The sequence below is a fragment of the Harpegnathos saltator genome, unplaced genomic scaffold (assembly GCF_003227715.2).
Source record: "Harpegnathos saltator strain DR-91 unplaced genomic scaffold, Hsal_v8.6 scaffold81, whole genome shotgun sequence".
Taxonomy (NCBI): domain Eukaryota; kingdom Metazoa; phylum Arthropoda; class Insecta; order Hymenoptera; family Formicidae; genus Harpegnathos; species Harpegnathos saltator.
The window spans coordinates 10,574-24,954 of record NW_020230660.1 but is presented as its reverse complement, the minus strand read 5'-3'; the positions used below and the strand labels follow the sequence as shown (position 1 = coordinate 24,954).

The 14,381-nt window shown below is 38.4% G+C and overlaps 2 protein-coding genes across 3 annotated transcripts; one reads left to right on the top strand and one right to left on the bottom strand.

The window, feature by feature from the left end:
* The first annotated feature begins 77 nt into the window (after window positions 1–77).
* LOC105190754 (cytochrome b561 domain-containing protein 2) lies at window positions 78–5,390 on the top strand. The gene is made up of 3 exons (XM_011153663.3): window positions 78–341; window positions 2,477–2,674; window positions 2,939–5,390. The coding sequence occupies exons 1-3, from the start codon at window positions 339–341 to the stop codon at window positions 3,458–3,460; spliced, it is 723 nt and encodes a 240-aa protein (XP_011151965.1). The 5' UTR covers window positions 78–338; the 3' UTR covers window positions 3,461–5,390.
* A 2,182-nt stretch (window positions 5,391–7,572) lies between these two features.
* Window positions 7,573–13,718, bottom strand: LOC105190755 (sodium- and chloride-dependent glycine transporter 1). Of its 2 annotated transcripts, none has more exons than XM_025306900.1 (11): window positions 13,295–13,718; window positions 12,498–12,687; window positions 11,660–11,912; window positions 11,422–11,580; window positions 10,818–11,034; window positions 10,360–10,531; window positions 9,789–10,145; window positions 9,250–9,459; window positions 8,572–8,913; window positions 8,202–8,448; window positions 7,573–8,114 (listed from the first exon to the last, which is right to left on the bottom strand). In XM_025306900.1, the coding sequence occupies exons 2-11, from the start codon at window positions 12,540–12,542 to the stop codon at window positions 7,948–7,950; spliced, it is 2,169 nt and encodes a 722-aa protein (XP_025162685.1). In that variant the 5' UTR covers window positions 12,543–12,687; window positions 13,295–13,718; the 3' UTR covers window positions 7,573–7,947. The 2 variants fall into 2 exon arrangements, with proteins under 2 accessions (XP_025162685.1, XP_011151969.1); XM_011153667.3 differs by having other exon boundaries at window positions 10,818–11,025.
* Between the last annotated feature and the right edge of the window lie 663 nt (window positions 13,719–14,381).

Genomic DNA, 14,381 nt, shown 5'->3' with positions numbered 1-14,381 from the left:
TCATCGGCCACCGACGCTACGATAATGATCGACGGATCCACAACCTAGATCGCCATGTTCATGCTGCTCAGTCGTGTCACGAACGCCGTTGCGCGCTTGTGTGCTTGATTTATTTTCGTTGATAGATCTCTTGAGAGAGTGGGTGCCAGTTGAATCTTCCTTTTTGTCAGTCTTTTTTTTCCTTCGACGTCGTTTTCCTCTTTAAGGCCAGCGAAGATTTTATGGTGTAGCAGTCGAGCAGTGCTCGCGGTGAGTCGAAGAGATATATTCATGTGACAGTCTCTTCGTAAAAATATTCGGTGTGACGCAAAATCATCTTCTATCTCATTTCGAAAATTATGGTGAATAATAATATAATTAAGTTAAAATGTTTTAGTAGCCAGCACAGTCTTTCTGCATATTTCCAAATCAATTTCGTAGTTTTAATGATTCCTGAGTTTTAAATAATTGAAAATTAAGAGTTTTCTACGAATAACAATGACAAGTGCAGATAGATAATATAATATCATTCTTCTTTTAGTTTCGTGTGAATCTCAAATTGATAGAATTTTTATTCAAGATTTAATTTTAAAAATCTTTAATATTAAAGATAAGGTAACTGTCGAGAGAATAGCCATTGGAATAAAATTATATTCAAATAAAATAAGCTTTAAATTGTTTAATTAAACTTCAACGAAGACAAGAGAGAGATGCATCGTGCTTTTGAATTTTGTTTTTTTACACGTTATAGCTTCTCGGTTCTTCGAGCTAAGACACAAAGTGTATTTAGATATGTGTATGCTGTGATTGTGTGATATTATAGAAGTTATTTGAGTTGATTCGTTCACTTTTTATTTGTCACAAAATTGTTTATTGTTAAAAAATATAATTGTAATACATTGTTTAATGTATAAAGTATATTTTCATTCGTAATTTCATTTAGTAATTTCATTTATATTACAACTTCGCTGAGTATTGTATAAGATAGAATTCTGCACCATCCCGAGAAAGTGTAAATGTTTGAAAAGTATGTCACTTTGCGGTTTATAGTGCCGAGCAAGGTAACACGCTATAAATCAGAAGTAATATACGCCGTCATAGTCAGTATCAGTAATTTAATATGGCTACTCTCTGTCTTTGTATTTTTTTATTTTTTTATTCCATCAAAATGACTTTTAAAGACAAGTTAAGAACTCTTATGAAGAATTCTTAATGAACAATCCTTTATATTTCACGCTGTTAAATTTTATTCATTTCTAACAAGAAAATATAATAAAAATGTCAAAAACCAATTCTATAAACAAGTAATAATTTCTTTTCCTTTCGTAATATTGCTTTAATTAATGAAATATCTTTTATCAACTTCAGATGAATGGTTGATTGGTTAAATTGTCCAAACAATTTAATAAACCATTCTCCGACATTCAGGGAAAAAAATTTACGGGCCTGTGGAACTCTCCTTCCGATTATCATCTTAATTTAAATATTTGCGCAGTATCCAGAATGTAAAAACATTGCAAGTCCCATATTCCGCGATTACGACAGTGTAGTATTTTTGCGTCGTGTTGTTACTCAACGTGCACTTCTTATCGGCGATTACTAAGCTGTTAACGAAATGCGCTGTACTGAAGACTTGGTTTCAGTTACTTAACTAAAACCATGATTTTGCTTAGCTCAATACCGATTATTTAGTTCACCACTTATTTTTAGCTAACAATAATATTCCCTGTAAGCGTATGATACAAATTTCTTGATTTGTTAATCTGCAAACGTATAAAAAAATCATATAAACCGGCACAATAAATATGCTAATATTATTATAGTATAATAGTATTATTTTAAAATCATGTTGCAATATATGAATTTGAGATACAGTCGAGAGTTGCTCGACACTCTCATTAAGTCTACAAATCCTCAGCTCATTGTCATGCTCCGGAATTAGTTGCGTTATCTTCGCACGTACAATCGATAAAGAGATTCGTTATCACCTGTGAATACGTACAGCTAAGCACCATGTTCCATTTCATGTGTGAAATGTCACGTACATATATTCGTGTATGTATATAAAGATCAATCATAACAAATTAAGAGAGCAGAAGTAGACGATAAGTGTATGCTCGAAGACGTGAGAAAACGTGCCCCACAATTAAGGATGAATCACGCATCACGCATCTGAAGCCACGCAGTAATTACGAGGAATTACATAAAAAGATACATACGGCCTCCGTAGATCTTCACGCTGACGAGCGGTATCGGATCGACACATTTCTCTCAAACTAACAGCTTTGATGAATCATTATTTCGTCGAATGTTAAATGTCTCATTGTGTTCGTTTGAGTTTCAATCTTCATACGCAATTCTCTGTGTTTACTTAATTTTAATTCTATCAGAAATTACCGTCGTTTTCCTTTTCCTCCCTGACAAATATCTCTATACGACTTCTTGGCTCATGTCTCGACTCGATATTGTTAATAAACATAATTCTTTCTTTTCTTAGGTGCCAAAGAGACTTTTTCGTTTCCTCCTCGACATGAAAACCGAGGCGTCAAGCAACAAAGGACCCCCTAGCGTCATAACGCTCGCTTTCTCGGTATTAACGCATTTCCTTCTTGTGGCTCCTGTGATATATATCTTGGTACTCGCTTTCAGCAAGTACAGTTTCTTCTCTTGGCATCCGATTTGCATGTCTCTCGGGGTAAGCAAAGAATCGAACGGACAAAATAACTCACAAACGTATAGCTCTCTCTTTTATGAAAATTCTCAATTCACAAGATCAAATCACAAAGATCAAAGCTAATAGAATCCTCGTAGATAATATTGTATTGATAAAATTTGATAATATTTACGGTTACTATTACAACATTACGTTACTTCATTTATCGATAAAACAAAAGTCGTTTCAGATCCAATTTCCAATGCAATTTGATAATATGTTATATTTCTTTATCTCGTGACGAAGGTCGGTCTTCTAATCACGGAAGCTGTCTTCAGCGTCTCCGGCGAGGCGTACATCGCATCGAAGTTACCCAAGCGTAACAGGGTGACGATACACTGGATCCTACACACGATAGGCTTGTCCCTAGTAGGGATCGGTCTGATTATCATTATCGTCAACAAGATCAGGTTCAATGGGTCCCATTTCGCAACGACTCATTCGCAGTTGGGTCTAGTAACGATTATATTATCCGTTTTGACCGCGGTTTTCGGGATCGCGACTAAAAACATCACATGGTTGTATCCGCGCGAAAGACCGATACTCTTCAAGAGCACGCACGCTTTAGGAGGTACCGCAGTGCTCATTCTTCTACTGGCTACCCTCATCAATGGAACCTACACTCACTGGTGGCCTGGGACCGTCACAGGAAGAAGTCTGACTTTCGCCTCGTTGTTCATCGCGGGCTTCCTGATACTCGTGAAACCAGTCCTCGGAGCAGTCTCAAAGTGTAGAGTTATTTTCGGACCACCCTCGGATAATGATTAAGATATTACGCTGGAGTTTCCATTCAAGCTCGTCGAGGTGACACGAGAGTTGCTTCAGAAACAAGGTACACTTGTATTCTTTACAATAATTTTGGTAGTGATTGTAAAGAAACCCGTGCGATTATCCAGTCCAATTGAGAATAAACCATGCACAAAATTGAATACTTCAGAAGCTTTAATATATCTATAATGTGTTCTTTATATGTTAAATAATGTTTGCTAATACTAAAGCAACGTCTTTCTTTAATTAGTAGATCAATTTGTACGGACTTGTTTCATATCTCGAAAATCCTAAATTTTCATTAATTTGTAAAATTTCATTTTGTCTCTCAGAAATTAGTCACTGGCGAAAACCAAAATATATAGGCAGCATATTGTTAATCATGTATACCAACACTTTATTGATTACACACGCATCTCATATACATTTATTACACATTATAAAGTTACATATGCGCGTACACACACGCGTACATACGTTTTTGTTGATGCCTCCGATATATATATATATATATTTTTTTTTTCATAATGCAATGTACATATATAACATAACACAACGTATTTATTTGGTATTTTTATACCTCGTACATATCATCTGTATTTTATTTATAGACTCTTATTCACACACGCAATCAATGTTCTTCAATTATCGTTGAACTAATAATTTTTGGGTCCAGCCCTTTCTTCTTTTTTATTTGCACGAGGACTACTTAAGATTATGCAACAATATGTAAACACACACGCATACATCCTCGTTTATCTATTTAGGACGTATATATGATATAGTTATTTTTATTTCTGTCTTTCTCTCTCTCTGCTGAGACTTTCCTAATTCTGTAATGAGTGTATGCTTGTGCGTGCGTGTTTGTGTGTATGTATACGTGTTTGTTCACTCAAGGCATTATTGTGTCTTGACTGTATAGCGTTCAGCATGTTCATTTGTTCTACGTTAAAACATCAGTACGTCGGTTCTATACAATAAAACTGCTTCTTATTCTGACGATGTATATAATCTAACCGAATTTGCTGTACGTATGTTCGGGAAAATGCGTTTCTCCCTTTGTGAATCCAACCCCTCGTAATACTTTAAGTAGAAGCTCCTTCTTCCTACTCTTTTTCCTACTATTAAGAAAAGAAGCTTCCCTAAAGAGGAAACTCCTGTTTCTTATTATATTATTACACACTAGGACACGTTACTTTGTACTGTTCGCTCTACTGGTTGCTCGTAGTGACGTCGGGACTGTAACATCACACGGTAACTGCAGTTAGCATTATATAAAAGCTTGGAACAATTATAGCTAACACAATCGTTTGTAAGTTTATTACTTTTAATTGCGACATCAATTGGACACAATACGGAAAGTATGTTCAATTTTTACGTTTAAATTTACACACGCGTTTATTCTTCTGTGTAAGACGAATTAACAAGCTATCCATTTGCAAAGTTATGAACTCCTTTAATTAGCAACTATCATCGTTAATAATCCAAGTTGATCGTCGATCTGTAAATTAACGATTTGAAAAAAAAAATTTTACCGCAGCTCGTTTTTCAGAATTCATTTTTGCAAGGAATCGTAGGATGCCAATCGAAATTTAAGATGCGAAGCAACAAATCTCTTCCACACGAGGATTCATTTAGAGAAACAATTTGAGACTCTCGAGCAGATATACAATAAAATCGCTATTGTTAACTGCCGCATTACCATCGTGCTGTTACTAGTTTGCGATACGTCACTGCCCTTAATTCTACTTATTGTTAGGACAGTCAACCATTTGACTTGGCCGGCATGTGAGCCAGTGACTAACATTATATCAATTATCATTATTCTGCACGGCGAGCTATATATTTTTATACAATCTTTGATGAGACCGCGCCACACATTAGGTAACACTTGTGTAGTCTATGAACATTAAAATTATTGAACATTTAACTGGCTTGGTGGGAAATCGCCCGAGAGAAAAGCAATCGCAGATCTAACGGCACTTTCATGATGTAACGTATTCGGCCGAGAACTCGCGGATTCGACTTGTCAAATACATATTTCCTCGCTCTTCCACTTTTCTTCTCGTTCTCTGTGATCATGATGTGATCATGACGCGTTCACTTTCAATGCAGTTCGATGAGATTATCTCGGATTTTGATTTCCAGTTTGAACAGTTACTTAAGTCTTTACTTTCGCTCTTCGCTACGAAAACTTTTTATAAGAGATATTTGGAACTTTTTTGAATTATTTTTAATCTTATCAGTCGCCGACGAAGGCTTTTGATATCTGATTCGTCTACTGTTAATTCACAGATGACGTTAAGCGTCTTGTAGTTCGCTCGGTTTGTCAGACTCAAGTGAGGTAGGAATCTTGACGTGCCCAATTTTTCTCTGTGCGAGAAGATGTCTCAATCACAGAGAAAATACCAACGAAGATTAGAAAACTAATTTGAGCCATATACGGCGTGTCATACGTGTGATACAGGTTTAAACAGTGAAGGCTATTCCACGAACAAGACACGCTTTGAATAATAGTCGTATGTGTATACACTGCAAACTCTTTCAAAACTAAGGCCACTCTCTTTGTTTGCGTATTCTCCGACTTACGTGGGATCGGAAATTTCTTTTTCTTTTTTGAAAGAATTGTCAAGGCATTGGTAGTTTTTGAATCGTAATTGCGTTAGATTGAGATAAAATATTCTGTTGGATTATCACACGTAATGTTATTTGAGAAGTACTTCGTAATACAAAAAAAAAGAAATCGCGATTTCTCCAGTTATTGACTACTACGTATACACGTTCGTAGAAATATTCTAAACTATTCAATTCCACAAACCCATTCATTATAAGTGTGTTTCTTAATTTGCTGCGTCTAACCTCTTTCGATTTAATTTAATTTGTTACACATACTCAATATACGTAATCTATTCAATGAAAGTCTTTACACACGTCAAAAAAGCTCGTATCGTAGTGATGGAACTAAGATTATATAGTATAAGTCAATAATATCGATATCTTTGTGTTTACTATTGATTTATATCAATACTTTCTAGAGTATGTTTACTTTCATTTAAGATTTATTGATATTTCTTATTTTGCTCGATTGTTTTAAGAATTGATATCGATAAGTATCAATTATCTAAAACATAAAATCATGTATGTTTGCTTTGCTATCAAGTACCTTTGCAGAGAAACTTCTACAAGAGAGAAAAAGATAGAGAGAAAAAAATGAAAATATATTAAATTAATCTTACTCTAATATATATTATTTTGATTAGTGCAATATTTGATAGTTGTATCAATTGTAAGATATCAATGAATAACCGATACCATTGACTGTTTATTTTATGATAACTGTATAACTTAATACTTGCGGATAATATTTAATACTGATTAAATCATCAGACTAGTTCCATCACTACGATATTAGTAACATTGAAGACTTCCAATGAAATTTACTGCAAGAGATTAATATACTTTGCATTTAACTTGGCTTCTTCGCCTTCAGTTTATCCGTTTTTCTATCGCTATAAACTCCCTTTCTTTTTTTACTAAACTTATCTGTTATATATCTATATCTTTTTTTTTCACGAATAATGATCTATATAACTTTCTACCTTTTTTCATAGTAATAAAAATAATTAACAATTTTCAAAAATAAATATTTGCCTATTGCGAAACAATTATTAATATTCCATATAATATTTCGAGGATACGGATGAGATATCATCGCGCTTGAGTAAACATAATACTGCTCGTACTGTTTCCCGTAATTCTCTTTCAATTCCTTTCAATTACCAACAATTTTAAATAGACCAATCTGTAACATTCTGTGGCCATTAGGATCCTAATATTAACATTTAATTAAAGTACACACACTATTATTACATTACCATTAATGTCGGGCGGTTTGATCAATATGGAAGAACGCAGTGGTACACTTACACAAGGAAATTCTGAAAGCGTACTTCACCGATCTTGCATGCAACAAGTCTTGTGATATATTGTAGAAAACCAAAAATTAAAGAAAACGTATTTCTTATACATGTGTCTTTTCTCATATCTTTACTTATAAAAAGATACATGTATCTTATTTTTGGTTTTTCTTTTACGATATATCCAAAGCTCATTAAAATCTCTGAATATTTCCAGCCCGTCTTTTATAAAAATCTTGCAATCTTAAATAGTATATTGTAAAAGAAAACAATGGACTTCTAAGTACACTGCACTAGTTGATGGCAGACTCATTTTTTACTTTTTCTTGAGCAATCGGTAATGGGAACAAAATCAAACCAAATTTATGTAACTGTCGATAGAATAATTTATGAAAGTCAGAGACCCAAAATTTCACGCGGAAAATCTAATCAAGTGACGATAAAGTATTTTCTTTATTTCGTGACTTGCGCCTTTGAAAATATGTTCGTACCAAGGATAGATTCATTTTACATCTATCTTTGGTTCGATTCCTCTGAGGATTCGTCGTTCGACATAAATCGAACATCGTGTCACACTTGCTGCGAGGTAATCAGGTCAGTTTTGCTGGAATTCTTGAGAATCGACGGCCCAGGAAGTTTCTGTGAAATGGCGATGGCGTTGGACGATTGTTGCACCATCATCGGTTGTCCGTTCACCAAGACGATCGTGTTTTGTACTGAGTCATATGCAGTACACCCTGCAAAACAATGAACAACATTGCAATTTATTCAATCATCTATTGTTTAATACTTTGTCTCTTTCAAAGTAACGGAAGATTCGTCACCTGGTGAAGGTGTAGCCAGAGTTCTAGAAGGTGTCAAAGAATTTCTTGACGCTGGACCCCAATTAGATGTTGGTTGCAGCAGAATCTTCACACGATCCCACACGTTTTTATCTTTCCCTTTACCTTTTCCTTTGTTTCTTCTTTGACAAGGACTACCGTTATCTAAATCATCGGCATCGTCGTCGTCCTCATCATCCTCGTCATCGTCGTCGTAGGATGATCGTCGACGATGTTTTTTCAGTTGATTCTGAATTTCAAAAAAAAAAAGGTTTCAACAGAACTTTTCTTTCGAAGTTTTATTTCGAAAACAATAAATGTTATAAATTAAAATACACAAAACTATAACGTTTAAGAAAATGCTGAAACTTACTATAGCTAATCCGACGATGACTAAAACAGGAACCATACTAATAACCCAGCCTAACACGTCTGCCCATTTCGGATAGATGTAAGTCCCGTATTTGAGCGGCTCGTATTCCACCCAGTTGAAACAGAGAATAAAGAACAGTGCAGCGGGTGTGATAACCTTCCACATCCATGTCCAGAAGAATCGCCAGAAACGGCCGCGAGGTCCGATCATCTGTTGAACATCGTCCAGAAATCGATTCGCTCCGTACACCCACGCCACTAAAATGCACTCGCTTATGGCAATCAACAAAACCGACCAGTTGGCCGCGTACTTATCCATCAGCTGTAGCCAGTACATGCCGGCCTGTGGAAAAGCAGGATAATCGTTACAACAATACACCGAGGAGAAAATACCAATTGAAAGATCAAATTTTTGAAGGATTATGTTACAACCGATATATGAAACATTTATCTCGAAAATGGTGTCCAAAGAATAAAGAAGAAATATAGAAAAGAAAAAAAAATAGAGAACAAGCGAGTAACGAAAGTGGACTTGTACAACTTTCGAAATAAGCGCTTCATATATCCTGAAATATAGTTTAGGTTCTTTTCCGCTATTCTCGAATGCGAATTCTAAAAATTGAGCTGTCCAAATTTCTTCGATTTCTTTCGAAAAGAGATGATTTGATTTGAAACTTACGTTAGTGGTGAAAATGATGCCACCGGCGTAGCCGACCACCGCAACTCCCAGAACAACCCAGATTTTGTAACTTCTCAGCGCGGGGATGCCGTCGAGTATCGCCGTGGTCACCGTTTCCATGAGAGCGAATTGAGAATCGAGACCCAATGTGAGTAGCATGATGAAGAAGAGCAGCGACCAGACGGGTGCGACCGGCAAACGAGCCACGACCTACCAATAGTCACGCCAAGATTACTCCTCGGTAATCCTAAAAGACTTTCACATCACTGTCTTGAATTTCCACGTAAACTCTAGCACACAAATTTGGATGCTGTTTACTATGTTTAATAAAATATATATTATTTATTAAAATATATATATTTATTATTAATTCTCTCTTATTTAAATCTTTTATTTTATTTATTTCTCATTATTTTATTTATTTCTCCGTAATTTATTTTTTTCTCATATCAGCAAGTTAAATCTAATTTTCGAAAAATACTGAAACGCAAAAAGGATCGAGAAGCTCTCACAAGCTTCAAATGATAGTTAAAGATCACCTCCGGATAAACGATGAAAGCCAAACCAGCGCCTTGATCCACCACCGATGCCACTGGTACGTCAAGCTCATGAGCGAGGAAGCCGATCACCGAGAAGATGACCAAGCCTGCGAAGAAAGACGTCCCGATGTTGCTGATTGCAACGATCAGAGAATCCTTGTAGCAGTTGTTGGTGAACTTGTTGTACGAGCTCAGTGTAATCAAGCCACCCCAGGCTGGACTAAGGGCAAAGAAGATCTGCACGGCGGCGTCTCCCCACACTTTCGCAGACATCAGTCTCTTCCAGTCGGGAGTCAGGTAGAAGAGTATTCCCTCGCTGGCGCCAGGAAGTAAAATACCTCGAATGAAAAGTGCTACCTGCGGGAGAGACGCTTGCATTTTATGAAAACGTGCTGAATCTTCTTGTACAAGCAAGTGAAAGTTGTGCTTTGAACACTACGTGACGTTGGACGAAAGTGCGATTCTTTGCCCGTATTATTCTTTGATATTTAAAACGCAGCTGATGGGATGCCAGTTATTGCCAGCTATATTGTTAAATTCAATCTGATATTAATGACTGTCGTTAACGCACCAGGACGACGTACGGGAAGAGAGCGGTGAAGTATACGACTTTGCCCGAGCTCTTGACACCCTTGCTCAGACAGAGGAAAACGATTATCCATGCCAGAAAGAGAAATGTTGCCATAGACGGTCGAATAGATCCAGTTTCCTCGATTCCGCTACTGATCCTCAAGACATAATTGCTGAAGGCGCAAAGATAAAGATCTCCATACATTTTCTGTTTCTTCAAGTTAGCATCACTAGGAATTACTGTGGCGTAATCCGAGACAAAATTAATACTCTCGCTCAAAATAGAGTTCCTCTCGGGATTTCAAGATATAATCGTCGCGAAACAAAGCGAGATCGTAAGAGCGGAGTTAAATCAATGAACGAAAGATTCTCGTGACAACGACGAGTTGAATGACGGAACTGCTCGAAATACGTCGAGGGAATGACGCGACAATCTATATACGACGTATATGGCATTACTTGAAGTATTCCTCGGCTGGCGGCCTCCTGATAGCGCTGGCTATGTTTTCAATGCTCAGACCCATTGCGGTCATTTGCGTCGAATTGAGGCATTCTCCTTTGAAGTAAGAAACGTTTCGAGAGGCACAAACCTCGGCAGCTTCTGGCGTAAAGCAATCCTCGGTGCTCCACTCCTTCTCGCACTTGCTCCAGGGTAGCTCCCAGCCACCTGTGCCAACTAGAATTTTAATAAGCCCTCCCGCAAAAGGCAAATGCTGTCGTCTTCAGCGAGTCTTCGCTGTCGGGCCGCGCTGTACACTTGCGTGCACTTTCGTATTTATAGCTTCGTATTTATAGTTTTGTATGCGATAAATTAAAAAGTTCCGCAAATTGTTCCGCTTTATACGAGCTTTATGCTACGACTTCCGCTACACTCCGAGACGCTTTCCATTGAGATTGAAAAATGATGAATGAAGGCGTATAACGCTGCGCGAGTATGTGTCTTGTATGTACGTTATTAACAACATTGTGATTTTACAGTCGAGGAGTTAAGGAGTTTTGAACAATTTTCATCGTTCGTTGTTATCGCGTTTATACCATCGTTATTATTACTGAAATTATTTACCAAAGATCGATGCGTATATGTAATACAAGGTCCATGCGATGATTAAATTATAGTAGAGCATGACAACGGAGCTAACGAGGACCATCCCGTATCCTAAGCCGCGGAGCAACGGGCAGAAACGTTTGTAAGCCGCCACCGGTCCGAGGCTGGCGTATTGCCCTGCGAAACACAGATACATCCTGATTGCGAACACCCGAGTGCTCGATATCGGCGTCGTTTCGCTAATGCCGCTAATTACCTAAGGAAAGCTCCATGAACATGAGCGGCAATCCGGCGATGATGAGCATCATGGTGAACGGTATTAGAAAAGCCCCGCCGCCGTTGGAATAGCAAAGATACGGAAATCTCCAGACATTGCCGAGGCCTACGCTGTATCCCAGAAGAGACAACAAAAAATCGAATTTTCCCGTCCACGTCCCACGCTCAGGCTGGTCGTCCTCGCCGCCCTGCAACGGCGCTTGACTATTCGCCACGGAGTATTTGTCCGCATTCTATCCACAAAATTAACAACGGTCTCTTTTTATTGTTTCTCCGACTCTTGCTTGAGTAATTCTAGAACGCGGCTTACAAAGATTTTGAAAAATATTCGTCGAACTGAACGAAAATATTCTACGTTATGTTTTACAACATGTGAGATAACATTTCTTTTGGAAACATATCGTGTATCGACATGTTTGGACTGTATATACGCAACAGAGCACCGAATGTAAAAATTGGCTTTTCGGCAAATGGACATTTCAGAATACATCACGCAGATGGGAATCTGCTCTACATGCCTATTGTGTAACTTTCTAACGGTAATAACGCCTCGCCGTTACGCGTCGATACGTACATATAACGTATCATGTAATAACTGCGTAACGACGCGTAACGATAACGACATTGTCGTCAAAAGTTACAGAATAGGCACACTGGCATTGTATCAAACGTAATGACTGAGTTACAACTTATCCTTCCAGAATGGCATGCGATTCCCATCGAGTTTTCGATGAATTTTTCGTGATTGTTCGAGTTCGTCAAATATTTGATAAATAATTGTATCACATTCGGTTAGAAACCAATGAGGTTTCGCTTACATCCCAGTCCAGATAAGGACGAATTCTCGAGGATGCCTCTTCCATTCTCTACACCAATATAGTTCCCCGTCGTAATATCAGTCGTTTCTTCGTCTTCTCATGGCTACCGAATCGGGTCCATCGAAGTCCAAAATCAATTACTAGTTCCCGCTTGGCGAAAGCACTCTACGCGCTCATTTCTTCGAATTTCCTGCATACAAACTCTCGATGTTAAGTCTCGGAGTTAAGCTCGCAAGGAAGAAATACGCGGTAGTGTTCGCGAGATTGGAGGAATGTAATTACTTTCCCGATCGAAAAAACTCGCAAGAGAAACAGAAAAGCTGTCGAATGGACCGCAACTTCGTGTATCTCGCCTTCCGCGCTTTCTTTACGAATATATAACACTTGCGTTCTTAATCTTTCGCCGTCTCTCTCTCTCTCTCTCTTTCTGCGGCCGAAACTCATCGCTAAACAACAATTACTCGAGCCCTAATTATCATCGTCGTGTGAGCGTTACATGCAATACTTGCGTTATTACGCAATTAGATAGCGTGACTTGTTCTTCCTACCTAATTTTTCCACTCAATTTTCGAGTCCAATTTTCAATTTACTTTCTTTCTTCGTTTCTAAAGGAATGAAGGAATTCTCTCAAGAATCTCTAGGTGCGGGGAATGAATTTAAAGACTGCGGCATTTTTACAATCTCATCTCTTAGTTTCATGATAACACATACTTTCCATACTCCGAAATATTCTTAACAAATCGTTAATAGATCGTCGGGCCATGAGTATGTGGTATCCGATCCGAGACGTGACTTACCGCCTCTTTACGTTGTTTTTACCGTCTGAAATCACTCGCGTTCTCATGCATCCACCTCGACCTGCCGGAACGGTAGCGATCCAGTAAATCAGCTGATAATGGACACTGTAGACCTATCTAATCAACCTTGACAAAGAAATTTGCCAAGGTCAGGCTCGCACTATCACTAAATTTCAAGGTCGCGTTCGGCAGGATCGCTGCGATCGCGAGTGGTCAATGAATGGACGGCGATCCAAAGGACGATGGAAGAGAAAGGGGTAACACAAGAGAAGAAGTAAGGAAAGATCAAAGAGAGGAAGAAAAAAGGGAGCCAATGAAGAGAAGCAGACAGGTGTGGAAGACCGATCAGGCAGAGCGATCCGTGCCCGGGCAACTGGTCGACCTATCCGACTGCCTGCTTTACGAGAGAGCTTTTCCTACTTGTGGCCCTCTCTTGCCTCTCCGTGCAAGCTCGACCCTGTCATACTCTCCTCTCCCGTTTCTCTCTCTCTCTCTCTCTCTCTCTCTCTCTCTCTCTCTCTCTCTCTCTCTCACTCACTCACTCACTCACTCACTTTCTATCTCTACCTCTCTCTTCCTCTCTGTCTCTCCTGTTTTCTCGCCTTCTCGCCCCCGCGCTCACACCGACCTATCGAGCCTCGAACTCCACTCCATTTCGATCGATATTACTGCTCCTGCGAGTTGTGTTCTGTCCTAAACCTTGCACCCTCTCTCTCTCTCTCACTTTGGCCACTCTCTTGGTGCCACCCCATATCAACCATTTACACTGGCTGTTCCATTGGCCAGGCTTACCCTCGGTTAGAAAGAGGTGTGCACGTGTGTGTGCGTGAAGACCTCCCGAGAGGAGATTCGACACAGGGGCTCAAAGGATATCAATATTAGCTCATTTGATGTCATTTTAACACGTGTGTTAATCAGCGTGTTACCCCCTCACTACTCGTAAAGCTAAATATATAGACGATTTTCGGACATGTCCGTGAGGAAATGAAAATTTATCTTTATCGATGAGGCTTCCCGTCGCGAGTCATTCTGCATCGTGAGGTTTTATTTATTACATCCAGAGCAATAGCACATAATTGGTCTCAAG

Coding starts and splice junctions, on each gene's coding strand:
- LOC105190755 (XM_025306900.1), bottom strand. CDS start 12,542: ATGGAAGAGGCATCCTCGAGAATTCGTCCTTATCTGGACTGGGAT. Junction 9,460..9,788: donor CTTTCATCGTTTATCCGGAG/GTGATCTTTAAC, acceptor GACTATTGGTAG/GTCGTGGCTCGTTTGCCGGT. Junction 8,449..8,571: donor TCATCGTCGGATTAGCTATA/GTAAGTTTCAGC, acceptor TTTGAAATTCAG/AATCAACTGAAAAAACATCG.
- LOC105190754 (XM_011153663.3), top strand. Junction 2,675..2,938: donor CGATTTGCATGTCTCTCGGG/GTAAGCAAAGAA, acceptor CTCGTGACGAAG/GTCGGTCTTCTAATCACGGA.